The following is a 24,633-nucleotide window of genomic DNA, read 5'->3' as shown; positions in this document are numbered from 1 at the left end:
CCTGAGTATACAGAGATTGACCATGCATATTGGGTTTTATACTCCCTATTTGTATTGTTTGATTGAACAACTTGATTTAGGGCTTAGTGTGTTAAACAGCATGAGACCACATTAAAATCTCTACAATCAGTATGCCAGAAATGTAGAACACTGAAGATTAATCTGGAAGTCAGATTACTGGAAACTATCAAAGAAAAAATCGGAAATGAGGATTGTACTGTGATGTGCTTTGGGAAAGGCCAGCAAATCAATCCACCTATAAACAGCCAGCAGGTATCTCTGCTTTACACAGGTTAATCTCCTACTAAAAGTCGTGTATGTTAGCTTTATTGTAAATTAAAACAACTCCAAATAAAAAAAAAAAAAAAGGAGGTGAAAGCAGGGCTGTACTGTAAGATGGTGCTTTTAGCACTTGATTCACATTGATGTTTTCATCTGCTGGTACTTTCAGGTGTCTTTTGGGAGTTAGTTTCCATACTCATCCTTTACAGACTGGGACCTTCATTGTGAATGCCAACGTAATATTTAGAGCTGTGGAATATAACCATTGTTTTCATTCTCACTTGCTATGTGTATGGTCAGAGGTTCTGTAATGCTGTCTCCTGTGAATTCTTTGTCTTTTATCTTTGTTGCAGTGCTCTTTCTTTAGTGTATTGTGTTTCAATTTTTTTAAAGCAGAATTTTCTATTCATTGTTGTGAGACCCTTATTTCTTAGGGGAGGTTTTGTATGAGTCTCCCTCAGTCAAGGGAAAACAGCTCTATACCAGCTTTCCTCTTCTGAAACCTCTGACTCCTGCACCATCCCATGTCTCAGTCCACAGACACGATATGCCCAGTTGCTCCCTGAATGTGGTTGAAGAGATGCATTTTATTTCTTAAGTAGGGCCATCTGGGAGGTCTGACATGACCAGTTTGTGACTCAGATGGCAAAGAGCAGTTCCTTTGGCGGTAGCAATACAGGCTATTGCAGTTTTGCATCCATACCTTAATTATTGGATGGTTTTGTTCTACAAGAGCCTTCCAGAGCTAACGAGCAAACTGAATTTTTATGTTTTGGTCAAGTCATAGTTTAGATGCTAAAAGGCCGTAGAGTGGGGCCATGGAGGCATCCCACCACTTACCAGGAAGGTTCACCTGCCATTTGTGCATGTAGTGCCAAAACATGAATGCGGAAGAGTGCAAGACTAAATGAACAAGTGCATAATGAAGATTAGGACAGAGGCATTAACTGCCGAGAGCGCACTCTGGACCAGAATGTTTACTTTAATCATAGAGTTGCAGCTGAGAATTACATGTCTTAAACATGATGATGGAAACAAAGTATTGCTGTGAGAGCTGTGAAAACAGAGGTAACAAAGTACCTCACATCTAATAACAAAACCACCTCCTTTTCTTAGCTACAAGTGGGAGAAGAGGAAGTAAGTATCTAATAACTCTGCTCACCCAAGGAAGTGTGGGTATCAGAAACAAGAACACAGGAGCTAGGAAAGTTCCCCACCTTTTTTTAGCTCTCTTGAAAGCAAACACAATTACTTGTCCACGGGCACAAAGACACTTCTTTGTTGTGTACTGAACTTCTTCCTCTTATTCTCCAAAAGGGCATGAATCCAAATTACTTCAGGCTGGAGCCTTCTCTTCCGTAACAGTACTCAAAGGGTGAGCCAAACCCCATTCATATAAGGAGAAAAACCTACATCACAGCTGGATATGAGGCAGAGTTAAATAAGGGCTTGCCTCTCACCTTCAGTTCTTATCAACCTGCAGTCCTAAGTGAGATGCTGAGGATTGTGAGCTCTTAGGAAACAAGAATGACCGAGAGCTATATGGTCCTCCTGGTATCAAAGAGCTCAAATTGACTCTTCTGTCTTGAAATGAACCCCAGGAAAGAGCAACATTCAGCTCCCAATTCGTGTGCCAGTCCCTGAGTCGGATGGTGGAAAAAGCTGCCAAGGGGTCCTGCTGGAGTTACTAGGTAGCCAAAATTCTTTCTGCTCAAATAATTTCTCCAAATACAATGTGGATGGAAAGTCCTAGAGGAGTTATTTACAGCTATCTAGCACAGGCTGGAATGTGCAGTCCATCTAATTAAATAGACACTCCCTACAGGGCTCTTCCTACTGGCCATGAGGACTCCTGCAGTAGAAGAGAAGCTTGTGAGAACTGTCCAAGTCATGGGGCAGACGACAGGCAGGTTCTAGTGTATCTGTAGGGAGAAATACTTGGTATCAGGCTTAGACAGTAGCTGCTTCTCTTTGTGAAGTAGACACAGAGACCTGAAGCTTTTGCTAGTGGTGCCTGGTCTCTTCTCTTCTTTCCTTTATCAGTGAAAATTGTATCTACTGCTTATCTGCAGTAAAACATGTGCTTGATTTATTTTGCCTACCAGGCCCTTGACATACTCTTGGCTTTGATTTCATAAGGAAAAATGCATGTGTGAGTCACTAATCACAGATGTCGGGTATTGACAGAAGCCCTCCAGTTAAACGTGCGTGGTGTCATCCCCCACTCCCATACAGCTGTTTTAAGTAAAAATTCCAGCCCGGATAATTTAAGAAACAGGCACAAACCTACCTCTCAAGGAAAGCTACATGCTTGTAGCAGAAACTAGCAGTAAAACACAAATGTGAGTCTAGAGGCTGCCTCTAGCTTTCCATTTTTGTCCCCGATTCCAAAAAAACACCTTTGTCTAAGCAGGTTAAACCTTTATTTGGCTAAAGCAAACCACTGTGAGGCAGCAAACTTTGTAGAAGCAGCAAATCATTTAAAAGAAGTATCATGAAACTGTATATTCTTCCCTGTTAGCAACTGTCTTTGATTTGCTCGAACATTTTTCTCCAGAATCGCTGTGGTTTTCAGTTCCAGGCCTTTGGAATGTTTCTTGACCAAACTTTTTAGAATTAAAACATGTTCACCCTGACGTCTGCATGGGAATTTGGCCTGCCTAGATGTCAGATGGATATTTGGAAACATGTGTCTCAGGGATTCCAGAACTCACTTGTGCTTTCAGAACTCCAGAAGGTTTTTCCAAGGAAATATTTTATATCTTCTATTCTTTGATGCATGGGTGACATTTGTAGAGGAACTGTTCCTCGGGGAGAATATATAAATGAGCAGAAGGTCAGTGGAAGTTTCTTGTGTGGACTTTGTTCCAAGTCCTTGGCTTTCAGGTCTGTTTTCTCTCACTCTGCTTCAGTGCTCCTTGGGAATCAGTTCAGTCTTGGATAGTGCTGTAATAGGAACTCTGAATTGGTCACACAGCTTGTAAACTGGCACATCTTATGCCTTTGGATATGCTGGAGCACATGCTGGGAACATTAGTTAACACATCCAGGATCCTGGTTTATTATTTACTACTGCCATAGGAGGAATGTTTATCCTGAATCTATTGCCCTGACATCACCCCTGAAAGCAGCTGCAATAAGTTTAAGAAATGGATGCAAGAAAGCAAAAATATCTCCTTACACAAGAATTGCATCTGAAATGTCTGTTGTCTGTTCCCAAAGATTTGCCTGATATACTTTTCTGACACACATTTTCCTAAGACTTCTTTCTTTCTCAGGTCTACTTCCTCAGCAGGAATCCTAACCTGGGAGAACTGATGTAGCTGTTCTTCTTTGCAGACCCAAAGAGACTCTGGAGAAATTGAATCTCTCGTCTCCCTTCTCCTATGCCTAGTCTGAAATGTTTCATTTCTTTAACTCCAGAAGTATTTACTTGGAATTCATTCACAAGACAGTCTTGATTTTATTTCTACCCTCTGCACTCTTCTCTCTAGCTGAGATTTTTTACTGGATTTTGCTGCCATGGAAACTTTGCTCTTTTTTTTTTTTTTTTTTTAAATTCTTAAGTTCATTTAAAATGCATTCTTTGGCAATGGGAAGGAGCACCGGAATAGATGAAACCGCACAGTTTTCGCTTTGTTCTTGTCACAGCAAGGTGAAAATTAAGGCTGCCTTTCGCAATGGACGCTGCTGGTAACTACACAGCATTCCCTGCTGCTGTGAGCACACAGAGATGTTTCAAGCCATGGCCAGTCTCTTCATTTGGTGCACAATTTTGTGTTTTGTTTTTTGGCTGTGCAGCACTTTGATTTCCAGGTGTTTGGAGAAGTGTGCTCACACACTCCCCAGCACCCTCCTTTTTGTTCATATGTGAGGCAGTGAGGCATGGACCCTAGAGGCACAGTTTTGTCTGTGAAATAGGATGGACACATGAAAGGTCAATGCTTTTTCTTCATCTCTTTCCCTTGCCTTCCAACTCATATGCAGTGACATTTCGTGTAACAGTTTTTAACACCTGGCCTAAACTTTTTTGGTCTCAGCCTCCTTAATCACTTGGCACTTACTTTTTCTTCTGTCTTTTTGTGGAGTACTGCAGTCGCTGCATGGGTAGCAAATAATGAACTGGACTATTCTCTTTCCATGAAATACAGCCTTTCTTTTAATTCTCCCACACTATTTTTGTATTTGACTGTTTTACTACTTGATGTAACTTTTCTTTCATTTTTAATTTAGCTTTGACCTGTAGCTCTAAAACAGCCTTGCTCATTTTCTTTCTTCAGTTGGACCCATTTAATCAGTCCTGTTCTTGTTTCTGATACCATTTTTCTTGGGTTCTTTTCGCTTTCTTCTCTCTGCTCAAAGGCATAATTCACTGAAAACCTACTTCTTTTCATTGGAAAAGCACAGCAATTGAGGTGATTGAACATCAAAGGGAAAAAGAGTGGGAAAAGCAGACATTTTCCTGCTAAAATGTGTATGCTCTTGGTTTTGTCAAAGATCATCAAAGTGATAATGAAACAGGATACACTATGTAGAGCAGAGATCTATGTACATCAAAGACATAAGGATTATTGATGTGACAGAAATACCAGGAGCACCTGACAACGGTCACCTAGGAATTAGGACTTTGTCCCCTAAAAAGGTGGATCAGTAGCTCAACCCAAGTGCATCTACACCAACGCATGCAGCATGGGCCACAAACAGGAGGAACTGGAAGCTGTGCTGCAGCAGGAAAATTCTGATATAATTGCCGTCATGGAAATATGGTGGGGTGACTTGCACAACTGGAGTCCTGCACTGGATGGCTACAAACTCTTCAGAACAGATAAACAAGAAAGAAGAGGCAGTAGAGTAGCCTAACTAACATAGTAGTATGTTAAGCAGTGTTTTGGCTGTCTAGAGCATGACAATGGTGACAATAGGGTTGAGTGGTTACAGGTGAGTCAAGGAGAAGGCCAATGAAGCAGGTATCATGGGGGGAGTCTATTACAGACCACTCAGACAGGATGAAGAGATACACAAAATATTCTGTGAGTAGTTGGGAAAAGCCTCACAATCAAGAGCCCAGAGAGCCAGCAGCGTGTACCAGTGAGGCAGGCAAGATATCAGTAAACCCCTGTAGTCAGACACGTGCACCTCTCCCGTGTTGCTCTGACTTGCATTGTCAGCAAGAGAGCTAGCGTGTATAACCAGCAAATTACTGGCAAATTTAAATGTATGCCAGAAAATAAGCCTGCAATAAAGCTGTTACACATTCTTGACAGAATCTTCTATCACTTATGCATACAATTAATACAAAAAAGATACAGGGTGCAGAAAAGGAAAGAAAATAGCTTACATAAGGAGCAAGATTTGTGATTCTCCTGTAGAAGCAAGAGGGTTTTTCATAGAATCATAAGGTTGGAAAAGACCTTAGAGATCATCAACTCCAACTGTACCTGCCTACTACTAAATCATGTCCCCAAGTACCTCATTTACCCAAGTTTTTAACACCTTCAGGGACAGTGGCTCAACCACCTCCCAGGGCAGCTGTTCCAGTGCTTGACCACCCTTTCTGTGAAGAAATTTTTCCTAATGTCCAATCTAAACTTGCAGCTTGAGGCCATTCCCTCTCGTTCTATCACCTGTCACTTGGGAAAAGAGACCAACACCCTCCTGTCTGCAACCTCCTTTCAGGTAGTCATAGAGAACAATGTCTCCTCTCAGTCTCCTCCAGGCTCCACAGCCCCAGGTCCCTCAGCTGCTCCTTGTAACCCGTTCTCCAGCCCCCTCACCAGCTTCGTTGATCTTCTCTGGACACGCTCCAACACCTCAATGTCTTTCTTGTAGTGAGGGGCCCAGAACTGAACACAGGATTCGAGGTGTGATGTCACCAGTGCTGAGTACAGGGGCAGAATCACCTCCCTGGACCTGCTGGCACACCGTTTCTGATCCAAGCCAAGATGCCATTGGCCGCCTTGACTACCTGAGCACACTGTCTCCCTTTTAATGTTAAAGTAACCTTTTACTGTAGAGAAAGTGATTTATTTTTCTCAGTTAGCTATTCTGTTCTGCTCTCTTAGATTTTAAACACAGAACCCTGAAAAATCCATAGAGGTTTCCTGATGATAACCTGTGTTTCTTTGGATTACGGATATCAATCTGAACTAGGGTTGATGTAGAATATATGTGAAGTATTTAAGCTAGGCTGAGCCTCTAAAAGCTGACAGGCTTAAAACAGCCCTGTAACAACTAAATCACTGGCTTCAGAATAAACATTAATGGCTGTGGCTTTGTGAAGTAGCTTAAGAAAACACATTTATTAAAGACGACGACTCTTCATGATGACCCTTGCTAACGCAGATACGTTGAGGCTATGATAAATGGGGAAGCATGCAGGACAAAAATCCCAGCAACAGCTGCCAATTGTGTACCCATGAAAAACAACCCTGTTAGGAACTTTAGACTTCCCAAATACTATTAGGGTAGAGTTCCTTAAAATGCAAACTGTAAAATGTCAGAAAGCAGCAATAAACAACAGCAGAGGGCTCTCTGTACTAGGAATACATAAGCATATTTTCATAACCCAAATGAGAAAGGAGAACAAAATGGGAGAATACAAATTAACAGACTTTCAGAATGAAGCCTGATTTTTATTTGGATGTGAAGCAAAACCATTGTAGTAACTGTAGATGACAGACACTCCTTGGATTTTTCTTTTTCCTCCCCAAAAGACTAGATGTCTGTTTCATTTTGAAAAGGCTGAGGATACTACACTGAAGGAAAAATGTCTTGAGAAGATGTATAAAAGAAACTCTCAGGAGAAATTTAATTTGCCAGCCTTTTTGGCTAGAAAGCTCTTTGGCTTACAGCTTTTAACAAAAAAAAAGCAACAATGAGAAGGAAAACAGATGTTTTTGCTGAATGTATCACTATATTTTGTAAACCTACAATGTAAATGGAAAAAACCAGACTGCAAATTGAGCCTACTACTTCCCCCCCGTTACTAATGCTATGCTACTAAAATCCATTTGTGCAGTCCAAACAGGTCTTTACTGTTTAATCAAGAAATGAATTCAGCATTGTGTCTACACTTCACAGATTAACGATAAGCAGATATTCAACCAGCAACAAGAATGTTAAATATGCATACAAATTGTTCAGAAATATTTAAAGTTGATTCTGACTCTCAGAAATTTGCTAGGTACAAATTTAATTATTATGAAACAACTTCTGAGTCATGAAATAAGTCTAAAAATAGATGCAGTAAATGAACCCATTATTTCAATAGCTCTATAAGTCTAACAGTTCATCCCAATATTCATAATAAGGCAAGAAATTGATGGACTATGCCCAACAGCTTTTAATTTCTAGCAATGCCTCCATACAGGAATCCCTGTGCAACCACACTGCACACAGACAGGATGCACTGATAAACCAGGCAAAGAAATCGAAGTGTGAAAAAGTTTCAAACCAGAACAGCTCATGGTTTCAGAAACTGCTCCTCTAAGGTGAGCACCGAGTGGGAAAATCCTTGCTGTGCACGTTTCTCTTCTATATACCAATTCCAGACTATGGTGTCTGGAATTGAGATTTAGCACACAGCAGTGCTGAATAAAAAAAGGCAACCACTGCTTACTAGTAAGCACCAGCATTACCAAAACCACAAAATATTAAAATGATTAGATGTTCATAAATTGATTACTTTGTCTTGGTTTTGTCTTCCTATGTGCACAGTGTTATATTTAAAGTCAAAGCTAGCCCAATAATTTTTAAAACCTTGTTTTCCCAGTTCTCCTCAGAATAACCACAAAAGGGTAAAAAGGGTAGAAAAGATGACTCTGGCAACTACTGACCTGTCAGCCTCACCTCTGTGCCTGGGAAGATCATGGAACAGATCCTCCTAGAAGTTACAGCAAGGCACATGGAGGGCAGAGAGGTGATTAGTTGCAGCCAGCAAGGGCAAGTCCTGCCTGACCAACTTAGTGGCTTTCTATGATGAGGTAACCACAGCAGTGGAGATGGTAAAACCAATGGATGTAATCTATCTGTAAAGCCTTTGATACAGTCCCCTACAACATCCTTCTCTCTAAATTGGAGAGAGATGGATTTGATGGGTGGACGGTGCGCTGGATAAGAAACTAACTAGTGGAATGGTCGCATTCAGAGAGTAGTGGCTCAAAGTCCAGATGGAGATCCATGACAAGTGGTGTCCCTTAGAGGTCCGTACTGGGACCAGTGCTGTTCAATATCTTTATCAATGATATTGACAGCAAGATTGAGTGCACCCTCAGCAAGTTTGCAGATGACACCAAGCTGAGTGGTATATTGCCACAGCAGAATGATAGGATGTCATCCAGAGGGACCTGGACAAGCTGGAGGAGCTGAAAGGGGTTTTAAATTAGACAATAAGAAGAAATTCTTCATGATGAGGGTAGTGAGGCACTGGCACAGGTTGCCCAGGGAAGCTGTGGCTGCCCCATCCCTGAAGGGGTTCAAGGCTAAGCTGGATGGGCTCTTGAGCAACCTGGTCTGGTAGGAGATGTCCCAGCCCATAGCTGGGCAGTTGGAACTGAATGATCCTTAAGGTCCCTTCCAATGCAAATCATTCTGTAACTATGATTCCAACAAGAGCTAAAAGTTATCTAAAACAGCCCACTGTAATGGACAGGAAAACCATCAACAAACTGCAAATTCATTCTTCACCACACAGTGCAAAAATCATGGTCACAGCTTCATATTTAATGTGGAATCAAATTTAAGTATACAATATTTCAAAAGATCCAGAAACTTGTTAAAAGCCAGTAGAACAAAAATACAGGAAATCTAAAATACATCTTTGACCTTTTTAATCCTAAATTTTAGGGCCTTATGCCTGAATAGGCAAGTTTGCTTTATGAGGAAAGAAACTTTGGTATAGAGTTGAATTAACCACGTGAATAGCACCTGTAGCTTTCAAAATAAATAGTAATGGCTAACTAGACATTATGGCAGCAAGATACACTCTTAAAAAAGACTAAGGGCAAGCACAGGCTTGGAGCTATGCATCAAGGCGGGACAGCAGAAACTAGTGCAATCCTTTTTTAAAGTATATGTAAAGCATTTCTGCTTTCTATATTTCTGATGCTGAAATTAGTAAGTAAATCTTTCCTACAGAGGGAAATTTTTCCTTTTATTTGCTGACCACTAATAATCATTCCCTTAACAACTGTGCTCTGATGCCTGAAGGACACTGCATTAAGTTGCAGTTTTTTTAAGTCTTCAGACTCCATTCCTACAATATTGTGGTTTTTATTTCATAGGCTTAAGCTGTTAGCAGTATGCATTGCAAACAGAGACATCCCCTTAATCCACAAGTTAATTATTAAAAAGGTCAAAGATAAATTCGACCTCAAAAGGGAACAAAAGTTTCTTTTAATAAATGGTACCAGCAATAACAACCTATCTTTTTAATGTGATACTTTCCTATGGCCGTCAATAAAGTAGTTATCAGAACGTTAGTCTGTGTTTTATGGGTTTGCAACAAAGCATAATACATGTTGGACAGAAGGAGTGAAACTTCAGTTTCCAGTGTATAATGAATTTTAGAAACTTAATAAATTTTAGTTTTTATTCGTGTATTCCACTGTAGTGCTGTGACAACAAATCACACCCGTGTACCAGAGCATACATCAACAGTATGATGTAATTGTACTTACACCACTGCTATATTTAGCTGTTTTGAAAGAGACATAAGCATACACTATGGCCACATCAAATAATTTTCTGGGTTTTTTTCTTTGATAACCTTCACTTTTTCAGTAATACTTCACTTCGAAAATTTGAATTATTGAAAAAAAAAATCACAGAAAGTTTATACAGGAATAGCTATAAGGAATAACCTCACAGGCACTGATATGACAAACATTTATTTTAAGGGCTGAGAGGCATTAATATCATGTTGACAAAGCTGACTGAAAAGAATGACTTTGTCCAAATGGGAAATGCCTACTTTTGCTTGAATGTTGAGAAAAGAAATTCAGAAAGTTATTTTTTGGCCTTGCTATATCACAAAGTCAATCATACAAAGACCTACGCATTTAACCTAAAATGAAAGTTCCAAAAGCCCTTCTATTAAGAAACAAAAACGTCATGCAAAACTTTGATCAATTATGCAGCTGCTTTTAAACTGTTGCAAGACCATACTGTATATATTAGCTTTTATACTGCTAATGCACAACTAACAGCAAACTTGATTAGATTAACACAAATTTGTCTTAATTACACTGTTATATCACACTAAAGAGACAAATGCCACAAGATAGGCAAAAACATTTAATTCTGAGCACTCAAATGACAGGATAATTATGTGTTGTAACCCCTTCACATTCAGGAAAAAAAAACCCCAAAAATCCTGCAGTCTCACTTTACAAAAAAAAAAAGTCCTGTAACATATTAATTGGAAGCGGAACAGTTTACACCATCTAAGGTAAAGTAACTTATACAACTAGTGTCAAAGGCAAACAAAAAAACTTCTAAATAAAAAGTCAAAATACACATAGCAACAGAAGCACAAATGCTGCATTAAATGCAGTCAAGGTAAGACGACAACGCACTTGTTAATAAAAAAAAAAAGACCAAAAAAAAAGACGAAAAGTTACTGAAGTTAGCAACACATTTAAAGAAAACGCAATAAGGGAAATGTATTTTTTCCTAGGACAGAGTTTCCATTTGCAGTCTTCCATCCATAATTTGTCTGGTACAGTACATCCATTAAAATATCCAGAATATCACAGAGGAGCTAGTTTGTACTCTTCCAACTCTAATTCCAGAGCTGGTTTTGGATGTTTTAAACAGACAGTATTATGAATGAAGTAAAAGCAAGGCAACAAATGGACTTATTACCTCCCATCTTAGCACTGATGACAAGCACTTTTAAAAGTTATCATAATCTTTTTTGTCTTTTTTCCCCTCTGCTTCAAATCCGTCAACCCCATCACTGTCCCTTCTCCTTTTACGATTATTATGTATGTTGAAGCGTTGATTCATCTGTGGTAATGGATCCATTCCTAAAACTTTGTGTATTTGACGGAATGCAAGGAGTCTCAGTGCAAACTAGAAAAAAGGTAGAAAGAAGATATTTCTGTTAAGATGCCAATTTTGAGTACTTTGTAAACAACAAATGAGGAACATTAGTGATGTATGATATTAATCTTAGCTCTCATTATCCCCGTCCTTTCCTGCAAAAGGCAACACGATAAAATGTGTGCGTCACATTTGCTGCTTCTGTAAGCAGTAGATCATCTTAGCTTAAAAACAATGTACATGTGTTATAGCTGCTGGACTTGAGCTGAAGTAACCAAGGCTTGTCACACAACCCGCTGGGAACCTTTAGCAAAAGGACCAAGTGAAGAGGTAGGGACAGTAACCTCTTAAGCTGCAACTGTGAATGGTCAATCCTGTAAGTGAATACAGTGTCTTAAAAATCAAAATGTTACAGACTTATTCATAAAATATTAAATGCCAATGTAATCTTAAATGTAAAAACTTACTGCTGTAGAGTGAGCACCTTTGTGGATATATATTGATAGGAATGCTTCAAACTTTTCAGGAAGATACATTAATTTTAATTCAAAAATGAACACTACTATACATCCTCTGTTGTGACATTTTTACTGCCTAGCTTAAGACTGACCATCTGAAAGACCAAAACATATATTCTAAGAGAGGAAAGTATAAAGCTCCATTTAAAAAAACAAAACACCCAAAAAAATGCCATCAAATTTAGTTAGTTCACACAAACACACTTCCTTACCTGTGCACTTGAAGTAATATCCTCTCGCTGCTGATCTGTCATTACAGCAAGTGTGTCAAAAGGATCTTTTTCACAAGGGTCCAAAAGGCCAGGACCACCTACAATGGTTAGGCTAGTTAGTACCCCGTCTCTATTTTGTTTCAACCAAGATTACAGATTTTACGTTAGTTAACTGCAAGTATGCAGAGACTGATCAAATGCAACTTGCCTTTAAGGATGATTCCTGAAGATATACACTCAAAAACTCTTCTCAGTGCATCCCCAGGACTCTGTGGTCCAGTAGCGCTGCTAATTGCTTTTTCCACAAGCAACTCCATAGCCTAGGTCAACAATAAGAAATCCAGCCAATTTAGAAGACAGATTAAAACAGAAGAAATGCTGCTGTTCAATACGGAACTTTTGAATCTGGAATTCTGAAGAATATTATGCATAACAGGATACACTCAGTTAAAATGGAAAAAAAGTGCAGCTGTTTCATAAAGATGAATATAAAGAAAGCTAATGCAAAATTGAGTACTAGTATTGATATGCTGCTTCTCACCACAAGCTGTTTGAAAGTTTTGTAGAAATTTACACAGTCGTAACCTACATGTGCAGGCAGAGAACTTGTCCAGGCACTTTTTTGAGAGTATGAAACATGGTGGGTCACCTGAATCTGTCAGCTCCATCATGAATAAACAGCACACAGTGTATCTAATGAAATTAACAGTGTGCTATACAAAAAAATTTTCTACAAGAGTACAGAACTTAAAGCATCAAAAATAAAACAACTTCTTAATGTTGAAGTGGATACTAGTTTTTCAGTATAGCTTAAGTTCACAGCCAGTTTTCTGCTGGATACAGGCTAACACTAAGTCAGATGTTAAAAAACTATAAAAAACCTCTTGATGATAAACAAATTCTCTCAAATTTATACATAGAGGCACTGGAACAGGTTGTCCAGAGAACCTGTGAATTGCTGGAGGGGTTCAAGTCCAGCTTGGATGGGCCTTTGAGCAGCCTGATCCAATGGGAGGTGTCCCTGTCCATGGCTGGGCAGTTGGAACTGCATGGTCATTAAAGGTCTCTTCCAACTCAAACCATTCTACAATTCTATGTTACATTGTTTGATATTAGTTAAAATGGTTTAAATTATTAGCTTTACATTAAATGCTAGTTTTTATGCAAATATTTTGACTGTTTATTTAAACTTTAATTAAATTTTTACAATTTTAATTCTTAAACAATGTGTCTCTCTTGTGTTTTGGAGGGTTTATTTTTTGGTCTCTCCCTCCCTGCCAAGTTTACAGTTGTTCAAATGGGCCTTTTATTTTTACTTTCCAAGACTAAATGCCTATTCTGATGCACATAAGCAATTACAGGCAACGCTAATTATAATCCTTCACTAAGGATGCCTATTCCTCTATTTTAGCTCCATTTAACTTTCAAATCTTAAGCGTGGTATTTCCATACCTGAAGCAGGATTTAACACATTTGCTTTAGAGTACAAGGCAAAATACAGTAGGAAAGAAAAAAAAAGTAGGTAATATTTCTGCATTTACTCAAGTCTAGTTCTTTTGGATCCTCATACACTACAACGAAGGCTTCACTTGATCCTACAAAAATGTGAATTATGATACCTTGGTGTTTATTTGTGTGAAAGGCTGTATTTCAAGTTCGAAAAATCAGCCTTGAATAATAGTTCCTTCTAACTTGTAGAAACATGACAAAAATATTCTAATTCAGTTTTTATTTCCAGGTACATAAAGAAGGTGCTACGAATGTTCATATCCACACTTCCTAATATCTTTTATTTTTAAGATTTCTTAGGTTCCTTTCAAAGACCTCTTGCATCTCTCCTGGTTCTTATCAGGTTTCTGGCACACAGGTTAGCAGAAGATCTGTATCCAAAAAAATAATGAGATTCCATCTGCGACTGGCAGAAATTACGAAGATTTAAAATGAGGATTTTTGTTCTGTTGTTGATTTTACCAGTAAGACATGGCAATGGGCCAAAAGCACAGCTGACTATACAGACTTCAACATTGATCCACGTCACTGACAATGCATTAGGTACCAGGAACAGAACAGGAATCACTTTTGGAGAGAACCAACACAGAGCTAGTCCTGACAGTGCTTCCTTCTTCCTTTCCCTTAGAACACATAACGTGAGAAACAGGCAATGATCTTTGTTCCTCATCTGCGTGCCTGCTGTCTGTGTTGCAATAATTTTTTCCAAAAGCAAGCCAGGGTTTATTCCATGGCAGTACAGTACCATGGGTGAGACTAAGAGGACACTTTTATACTTACTCACTTCTTTTAAGCTATATTTGTACAGAGCATCTTTCATGGTGCTTTCTGCACAGAAACTGGCACTATTTTTTTTTAAATTCACATACTTAAAACCCAGAAATTACTGCTCTGCATTTTTCCAGAAGCAATGAACATTATCAGAAATAATTTAATAAAATTAAATACTGCAAGCTCAGTACAGTTGTAAAGCATTTCTCACTGAAATAATGCTAACTGCTCAAACTGACTTGACAATGCCAAAGCTCTCCCTGCCAGAACTGAAAACAAAGCAGCACAGTGCAACAAGATTTGGTCTGTGAAACAATACAGTAGAAGCTAAGTTTACTTTCATGTGACACACATTTCAGAGATTTTGTTTCAGACTAACTCTGCCCAGTCTGCAGACTGAACATCTGTTAATATCTGGAGCACAAGCTGCATTCCTGGAAAGAATCATTTAAGATGGCCAATGTAAAAGGAATGCTCCCAGAGGACTCTGCTGCAAGAATTAAGAGGAAAACTGGTAGAAACTGGAGATATCAGTGACACTGATTAAAATGCTAAAAGTGACACATCCACAGGCCGTACACGGGTATTCTGCCTTGCAGAAGAAATGAACACAGGGATTACTGTGATTTTTTTTTTCAATTAGCCACTGTTATCACAGAAATATCTGGGCACAGATGACATTATTTTAAAAAAGTTTCCGTAAACTCCAAGCAATTCAGAGTAGGTTGTTAGAAAAAATTAGGTTCTTTTATATAAAGTGAAGGAAAAAAATGTTAAAATCTAGAATAAGAATGCTACCCACAAAGAATACAAAAGAACAAGAAAATTCCCTGAGGGAATTAAAAAAAAATTCTAGCTCCAAATAACAAAACCTCAGAAAACTAAATTTCTAGAGGAACTCTAGATTACTTGTTGAGGTCAAAATAAAACAAAAAACAAACAAAACCCTAAATAATTGATTGAAAAAGTCTAAATTTAAAAACTGTAGTGACACTTCCCTATGCTCTGCTTGCAGAACCATGTGTAAAAGGACTCATCCAAAACAACACTACTCACCCAGCTAGGAAAATCAGACCAAGTGGGAACCCGCTGACAGAGGTCACGAAGAATACGTATGATAATCACACAGGACTGCAGGCCATTAGCTCTAGCCTTGAGACCAATACAAAATCAAATTAATTAATCCCAGCACCTACAGCAAATAGGACTTGTTGAAAGACTAAAACACCACTGTTCAATGGAAGCTCAGATACAAGACTGAAACAAATAATTCTACAACTTTATTCCATGAGCTGCCATTTACAGCAGTATTTTATAAAGGGTTAGTAATTTAAGGCAGTAGAAGTCAAAGTGCACAGGTTATACAAGAATAACATTTCTTGATCCCCTGTACACTTTGACCTATGTTCACCTGTAACAATAAATACAGTATCTTCCTATATTAGAAATAAAAAGGATAAAGTAAAGATCTAGGAAATAGGTATAGAGACTGAAAGGTCAAGGGAATCTGTTTGGTTTCTTTATTGTGCCTTTGCCAGAACGCAAAGTCACTAAACCAAACAGTTGCTTCTCACCTTTCATTCCCTACACTTAATGCACTTAAAGAAATAGGAAAAAAAGTCTTAAATCTAAACACAAAGCTTTAAACACGTATTCCATTATTTAAAGCAAAGTTACTCTGCAGCCTTATGGAATATATAACAAATATACAACATATGATCACCCCAAGCGAGTCAAGCTTTCAACATCGCCTTCTCAATGACCAGAAAATAAAATCATGTCAAATGAGCAATAACTGCATAAAGCAGTTCCTCCATACTCAACCTTCTACAATTAAATTTAGGAACCAGGAAAATATTATTAGCATGAACAACGCTGAGTGTTTTCACACAATTAAACATTCATATTGCAACTGAGCTAATCTCTCATAAGGCTACAAGAAGAAAGTAAAATGATGTTCCGAACCTGGAACCACTTAGCGTGGCGTAGAGCAGCCAGAGCGTCAAGGCATTTTTGCCTGTCCAAGACGTCCGGTGGGTCTTTCACCATACCCGAGGTTACATCTAAAATGGATTGAATTGGCAAAATGCAGTGAGGAATGGGTGTTTGACCAGGTGAGCAAGACACTTCCTTAAAGTAGCTTCAATGTCACACATGCCATTTAAAGTTTGAAACCCTTGAATGACAAATGTAAATGTTCAACAAAAGCCACTCAGTTTGGATTAGGGCTTCCACCCAGTATGAACATCAAGAGCATATTGTACTTTAGCTCTGAGATTATTTTCAAATGCATTGCGGATTTTGCAATGTGTAGTACTTCTTCATTTAAGCTAACACTGGAAAAACACATATCCCCTGAAATTAAATACTGAAGGAAGGATGGTTGGACACAGTGCACCAGCACAGAGAACACAAGACAGAAGGAACACAAAAATCCACTTTAACCAAGTAGAAAGATTTGAACTTAGTTTCATGTAAATTTTAATGGTCATTTGTTCTTTGGGCCCTATTCTTAAAAGAAAAACAAGTGTAACATCTTAAAAGCACAAGGTGTTTATTAATGATGTTATTTTTATCATGTTTTAACTTGAAATTATTTTGCTTTAAAAGCCTGACTAAAGGAATGTGAAATGTTCTTTAATATTACAGAGTTCCATTACTTTCTAGTACCCTCTTTCTTAATCATATATATAAAATTCCTCAGCCCATTGTATATGTACAATTCAGGATGCAACTAAGGATCTTAAAAGGAACTACTTTACTTAAGGTTCAGCAGGAAAAAGAAATACCAGGTGTAGTTTGAAAAACAAAGCAGAACGTCTGAAAGATAAAAGAAAATATAGAAGATCTTGTGTATTTCAATGTTCAGGAAAGGATTTAATTACCAAGTAGATTGCTGTGTTATCAAAAGTAAGGAGACCATAGGCCCCTTAGAAGTGGCTTTATCAATTAAACTGGAACCACTGAACAATGTCAAACAATATCCTAGGGTTACTTAAAAATTTTACAGATATAATGAAGCAATCAGCTTTAAAAGTTCCTTGTTCTACTAATTACGGAAGTGGCTATTGTGACTAGTAACAAAGTATGTTGGTAGCCTAACTGGTGATACAGCAGATAAGATGAAACAAAAAACCCTCACTCAGTGTCACTGAGCTGCCACAGGAGCTGGCTGCACAGAATAACAGAGTTCACTCTAGCGAGAGATAAATTTAGTGAAGTGAGAGAACAAAACAAAACAACAACAAAAAATAGTATATTGATGAAACACCCCTGGAACGAGCTGCTTTCAGGGATGCTGCAGAAAGCCAGCTCTGAAACCACCTATTTTACACAAATGTAAAGCAAACAGTAGGATACTTTACGATTCAGAGAGCTAAAAAGGCATGAGTGAACATGGTGGTGCAACTCTGCAATATAATTAAGTTTAATCTGAAGTACTACATTCAGATTTGAACATTTTTTTATCGGATAGTCCCATTGCTCTGCACAGGGCTAAAAGGGGGAAGACTTCAAAATACAAATGAAGCTGAGAAGAACACAGGTCTCCTCTCACAGAGATATTCAAATTTATGGACCATATGTTAAAGTGGAAAGATGAAACTCTGCACTCACAAGGCATTTACAGAGCAAATGAAGACAGTTAAAGCAGAATTTCCTTTAAAACAAAACAAAGCCAAACCAAAAAAACCCCTCAAATCTATACAAGAGAGATGCCAGGTAAGATAACTGATGAAACGAGTACAACTTGGATATAAGAGACAAAGAGTACATTTAGAGAAAACCCACGGTAGGAAAAAAAGTGGCAAAGTAAGGTTGAGAAATTAAAGATGAAAATAGGGGTTGTTGGGCCTACTAACCTAATCAGTCATCTATTTACATTCTTCTAAAATTAATGTGCAAATAGGTGACACTGTGCAAACTTCCAGCAACGCAATTCATTAATAATTTGAAACTCCAATTACTTCTAGCTCTGAAAAAAACTTCAGTTTGGAAAATTATTCTATTATAAAGAATTACAGTTTAAACGCACAGAAAAGAATCTTACTCAGGGCTGGAAATGTCAATCTAAAATGTACTGCTAGTAGATATCACATGAATGCCCTTCAAACTTAAAAGACTGAAAATCTGAAGTTGCCAAGGTACCTATTGAACCGAGAAGATATTGACTGAAAAAATGGATCATGGAAACTCTTGTAATATTTGATCTGTGGATTTTTGCATCTGTTTCACATTTCAGGATTAACCCCTTAAAGACTATTTAACTGAATTCAGATGCCTAATCTACCACCCCCTTAAGCTAAGACAAGAAAATGAATTCATTTACAAAACACAAGCATAAATGCTTACTCTACATAAAACTTACTATTTCTTACTACCCTAAATATAAGGGGTTAATCTTCTGTTAGACATGCTGTGTCCACACTACCTCTTCATTATCAAAGAATATCAATTTTGTTAAGTTTTATTATGGGAAATACATTTTACCCAGCCAACTATTTCAAGACTAGTGTGAACACCGCTTAACTCTAGGAAAGAGACAAAGACGAAAAGGAAAAAAAACCAAAACACAAAGTAACAGCAGATGCTAGGACTATGCATCCAAACCCCCTCCTTTGTAAAGCATGGCAGGTGTGACAGTGAGCTTTAGAAAACCTTGGTCAAAAATCCTTCCGATGTCTTGGCAGCAACCCCTGACAGGAATCAAGTCCCTCTGCTAGAAGGCTTTGGACCGGGGCGGTTAGCTAAGGATAAAAAAAGACACACGCGCACACATATATGTGTTGGTAGGCATGTACACTTTGTTTGCTGAAGGAAAGATTCCACAGCAGGGGTTAGAGCACTTTCAGTGTATCAGATTCGGCAAACTGTCAAGCGCACAACACTGTAAGAAACAGTGGCTATGCGGTTAACAATTTATTTCATTGTGTTTTTTTTAGACGTTTATCATGTAATGTGATCATGACATATCAAACACGAGTCTACTCCACGTGCAAGTCTCAGTCTCATCTTTACTCAAACTAGTTCTTCCGGTAAAGCCTTCCTTATCACCTGAACTAGCTCCCCAAGCGGGCTAAAAAAAAATAAAAACTTTAAATTATGGTAAGACACAGAGCATGAGAAGCTGCAGTAAGAAAAAACACAAACACATATGGTTACCCTGCAGCAAATAAGCAGCAGTCTTCGTAATAAGGCCACCTTTGCTGCAATAATTCACAATTCAGTCTTCTGTTTGCTCTAGTTTCAAAAGTGAACTTTTCTCCACATCCATTTTATACTGCTCAGTGTCTTGAAGAGAAATCTGATTTGATTTTGCTTGCCTAGAGGCAGTACTGCATTCAGCAGTGAAGAAACTCACGATCATTTTAATTCAAGTGTGGGTCAGACAAAAATACAGATTTGTTTCCTTTAGGTGACATAAACTGAGGGATTGACGGCAATAATTTGAAATTTATTTTATTTTTAGTCCACATTATAGAATTTTAGGCCAGAAACCACTTAACTGAAATTAAGTATTGTGGCAGGAATCAATATCGCACAGTACATGAAGAAATCAACATGGTATTTAAGGTTAACTTCATTTAATGCTTAATCTAATTTAATAATAAATTTTTTAAGTTAAAAGTATTCTTTATAGACTTAAATAACATGTAAAGTCTGATTCAGCACAGACAAACCAAGAGTCATGTCACACTTAAGATTGTCAAAACCCAAGTAAATTGGTTAGGTGTGACAGTACACGTACAAAGCCCTTACAGCTAGCAATAATACACATAGCTTAAAAATCATGTACAGAGCACTCTTAGAAGACTCTTCAGAAGTCATCCACCAGAGAATGCTTCTTGACAATTTTTCTTTCTGATTAGGGAGGACGACTTTGTTAACCTAGCTTGCATAAAAGGCACTAGTCACAGCTACAGGACATTTGCTAATGCAGTATAAAAACCTCAAGTATTTTAGAGGACGTGTAATGATGAGATGGAATAAAAAAATCTCTGCCATTATATAAATACGTATATACACAAGCACATGTATACATACACACACACAATTTTTTTCAACCTGCATATGAGAAGTGTTAAGATACCCTTAGATTTCCTATTTGTAGGTTCACTGTCAAACACCAGAACCATGATCTCTTTCAACTACGAAAATACAGGATTAAAAGGAAACAAAAGTTAATTTTATCTGACCCGTAAACAAAAAGAACCAATGTACTGCAGACATTAATCATGCTTGTTGGCTTGAAAGCTTTTGGAGCTTTGAAAATGTTACAGAACAGACCCTAAAGCAACACTGCTGGCACCAGAGAAACTGTGGACTTCAGAAATGTAAATTGATTTACAAGCTCCACCTTCTGCTTCAGTTCAGCAACAAAGACATTTCTTACTGCACTAGTCTGGGTTTGCCAGTTGGATGGAAGACTGATTGTAATACCAGGAGCCTAAACATACTCAAAAAACACTCCAGACCAAAAAGCAACCTCAGAGAGCTGGAAAAAATCACACTGTCTTTTAAAGTTAGAAGCACTGTTACCACCAAAAGTATTATAGAAGTGCATTTTAAGTGGTACTGCTATTTGGAACGTGTAAGTGATGGTAATACCGATCCAGTTTAAACCCGAGAACCTGTGATTTGATTTTCCCATACCATACAATCTTCCTGTTAGGGCAAGACTGCTCTAGAAAGCCAGTTTCTGGCCACTTGTGAGAAAATACTTAAGTTTTCCATATAATTTTAAAAGAGGGGGAAAATACAGTTGAGTTTGTACCTTTTCCAGGAAGCTGAGGTTGGACATAAAAGTCAGAAATTTTAAAAATTAAACGAACACATCATATAAGCACTTATTTTAACCAACTGTTCTCTACCAAGACTAGTTGTTGAAAAACAAGGTTTCAATCAAAATACATGTGCCAGCGTGTTGCCTTCCAGGACTTTAATGCCATCTTAAGCAGAAGAGATAAACAAAAGAACAGGTAAGAAATAACATCTTTAACAACTTCCCAACCTCCATCCCTCATGTTCTCTTCCCGAATGACTGGAGATGTCAGTGTGATAGTAACTTGCATTTTGGGTTCCACACACGAATTTAAAATAATTGCTGCTTCTGGGACTGCACACTTGATATCGTATTTCTCAGGACTTATTACCTAAATATCAAGAAACAGAAATTTCCATTAGCATGTAGCCAATAAAATTGGAGGGGAGAAAATGGTTTCAACATAGCCTTTTGAAAAGAAAGACAGAAATGCAATACAATTACTTGAAGCAGATACCTCTGTATCCACAGGAAACGATTTACATTATATACATATATGGAACTGCATACTACTTCCAAATAACTAATGAGAATGTACAGCAGTTACCAACCATGCAAAAAAAAAACCTACCCAGAAAGGAAATTTATATAGAAGTAAGTTACATAATGAGAATCTTCACAGCGTTTGAGATAAAGAAAAGCCTCAGTGGCACTTAAAACACCAGCTGGCTATGTTTCTCATTGGAACACAGAAGCCTTTAAAAAGCACAAAGATGCACTGGTTGTTCTTCAAGCTCACAGTTACAGGATGGGTGCTGCTAGGCACATTCTACGCTTGGCTGTCACAACATGGTAAGAACAAAGGGCAAGATAAACAGCAGGGAAAAAATTTAAGAGTAACTAGCAGAGTGCTTATTCTGAACTGCTTCTTGCAGCTAGATTTAATAATTCTAAATACCCCCAAAAGGAAGCTATAAGCACCTCTGTCACCTTCTTCCACCAATTAGACGGACAAATGATTTCTCCACAAAGCCAGAGCAAGACATGCAGTTTTTAAAATTTTCTTCTGTTCTGTTACTTCAAACAACAGCAAACTCAACATTATTTTCCAATTAACCTAATCCTGCTAAGATTCTACCATGCTACTGATTCCGCCAAACATTTTACCAGACAGTCTTGAAATACTAATGCTGTGATATGCATTCTGTAAAGCGTGTAGACAGGCTTTGTTCAAGAGACAGCAGAAACTTCTACACTTCCATTTCTTGTGGAAATAGAGCAAATGGATGTATTTTATTGACAGTCTAAAAATGCATACTTTTACATTTTTTTTTTTAAAGGCCCAAATTAAAAAAACCCAAACATCAATTACACAAGACCTCGTTAACTAAATGTGGAACTACAAAGCACTGACACGTATGAATTGGACACCAGACCTAAGTTCAAACAGCTTGGTGTCAATGGAGAACTTTGACCTTCAGGCAGCAAGCTTCATGTAACACTGTACTAATTTCCTCTGTCGCTGCCAGTAACTGGGGAACGGTCTTTCTTCTGTTCATTTCTATTTCCCAATTAAATGAAATCTATTAAATGATGACTGATAAACTCATATGGACACACTATACAGAGAGCAAAACATGCAGCGTAGTCCCTGAATTCAGATGAAATGGAAAGAAATGGAATTCAGAAAATGGAAAGAAACTGAACTTAAACTATGAAACATGGCACAGCGAGCCCTGCAGGCATTTGACTTGAAGACACATTTTTACAGTATCATTAATAAAATTCAGAACCAAGAATCTAAATTCTACTTACTGCAAGTTGTTTGGGGAGACTTTCAGCAATACGACTGAGTAACGACTTTGAAGGCTTCTCAGCACATAACAAAACAAGGTGGACATTTCGGTCTCCACGGAGTAGCAAACCTTTCGCCAAAACACCTACCCGTAAAACTCCTTTCAAAGCTCTGTGAATTATAGATAAAAGTTGCATTTAAAATCATATAAAAACCTTAAAACTAATCCTGAAGATAAAAAAGTTATATAATAGTAATATCACACATACTTTTGAGGCCATAGTGAAATATACAGAGTCAAAACCCAAAGAGAAGAGAATATTCTGCACTGATAACAGTGCAAGGAATAACTTCAGAAACAAATGATGAAATACTTGAAAAGGCACTAAAAAATACCTGTCTTTACTGCCATCTTTTTTGTCATCCCCATCTTTGTTCTTGTTTTTTTCAAGATCAGTCATGCTGTCAGAAACAAGTTTCAAAGCACGTTCAGTAATAGAAACAATTTTTTGGACTGCCTGGAGTTCCTCTTCCGTTGGATAAATAGCGGCATGTTTGGTCATCACATAGCGGTCATCAGAGGAGTCAGGGCGGCGTAAAGGCTAAACAGATGAAAAAGAATATTTCTGAAATCTGGTTACACTTTCACGTCCACTTTGACAAGTGGCCAAAACCCAAACGCGTGGCTAAGAAACAGATGATTGATCTGAAATCGTTGAAATGTAAGAAAATATGAACTGAAGAGTCCTTAACAATTTATATGGGTCACAATCAATCTTTTCTGAAAAAATAATGAAATGTATCAAAATAAAAAAAAATTATGAAATCCCAGGGTCAAAATTACCTTTCCAACATAAATACCTATTGTCTTTCTAACCACTGGAAAATACTTGTATACTGCTGCAAAATAAAGTGTCCATGATTGCTTTCACAGAATCACAGTAGAATTCAAACAGGAAGGACTTCAGTAGGTCCTCTAGGTCCATCTCCTGTGCAAACCAGGGGCAGTGCTAAAAAGACATTATGTTGCTCATGGCCTTATCCAGCAGGTTCTTGGAAACTGCCAAAGATGGAGGCTGTACAACATGTCTGTGAAGTAAATTATTTTCTGTATTCAATCTGATTCTCTTTTGTCTCAGAATAAGCTGGTTGTATCTCGCCTGCTCTTGACTGTAAGGAGCCTGACTCCATTACCTTTAAAATGCACAGGTATTAGAAAGCTATTAGAGGTATTAGAAGGCTATTAGAAGTCCTACTGAAGCTCTCTCTTCTTCAGGTTGAACAAGCCCAGATCCCTCAGTGTCTCCTCTCAGGGCATGCATTCCAGATCCCCGACTATCCTGGTAGCTCCACAATGAACATGCTATGGTATAAAATATCTTGTACTGAAAAGTCTGAATTTGAATGCAGTACTGCAGTTTGGCTCAAATGAAAGCGCTGATCACTTCCCTTCATCATTGTGCTCCTGTTAATATAACTGAGGATGCTGCTGGCCTTCACTGCTGCCAGGGCACACCGCTGACTCATGTTCAGCTTGCAATCTGCCAAGATCCTTTTCAGCAGGGCTACTACCCAGCCTGTTACTCCCCAGCCTGTATTTGTGCAAAAGGTTATTCCTTCCCAAGCGCAGCCTTAGGCATTTGTCCTTGCAGAAATCCCTAAAGTTCTTGCTGCTCCATTCTTCCAGTCTGCCTAGATTCCTCTGGATGGCAGCACTGCCCTGAAAGGGATCAACAAGTATCC

General features: G+C 38.2%; 1 protein-coding gene across 3 annotated transcripts in view; it reads right to left on the bottom strand.

The window, feature by feature from the left end:
- Window positions 1-9,857: 9,857 nt before the first annotated feature.
- Window positions 9,858-24,633, bottom strand: part of ZFR (zinc finger RNA binding protein) — a 45,217-nt gene continuing 30,441 nt past the window's right edge. For 2 of the 3 annotated variants that reach the window (XM_054054595.1, XM_054054596.1), the window contains exons 13-20: window positions 23,287-23,492; window positions 22,911-23,061; window positions 21,345-21,486; window positions 16,301-16,398; window positions 15,392-15,487; window positions 12,264-12,375; window positions 12,056-12,153; window positions 9,858-11,355 (exon numbers count right to left, since the gene is read on the bottom strand). In XM_054054595.1, coding sequence (XP_053910570.1) covers window positions 11,176-11,355; window positions 12,056-12,153; window positions 12,264-12,375; window positions 15,392-15,487; window positions 16,301-16,398; window positions 21,345-21,486; window positions 22,911-23,061; window positions 23,287-23,492 — 1,083 coding nt within the window. In that variant the 3' untranslated portion in view covers window positions 9,858-11,175. Of the gene's footprint in view, window positions 11,356-12,055; window positions 12,154-12,263; window positions 12,376-15,391; window positions 15,488-16,300; window positions 16,399-21,344; window positions 21,487-22,910; window positions 23,062-23,286; window positions 23,493-24,633 lie in introns of those variants that run through there. The other variant, XR_008447830.1, reaches the window with a different exon arrangement.

Source organism: Cuculus canorus, chromosome Z (genome assembly GCF_017976375.1).
Source record: "Cuculus canorus isolate bCucCan1 chromosome Z, bCucCan1.pri, whole genome shotgun sequence".
NCBI lineage: Eukaryota > Metazoa > Chordata > Aves > Cuculiformes > Cuculidae > Cuculus > Cuculus canorus.
The sequence above is the reverse complement of the archived record's forward strand: the minus strand, read 5'-3'. Positions and strand labels throughout refer to the sequence as shown.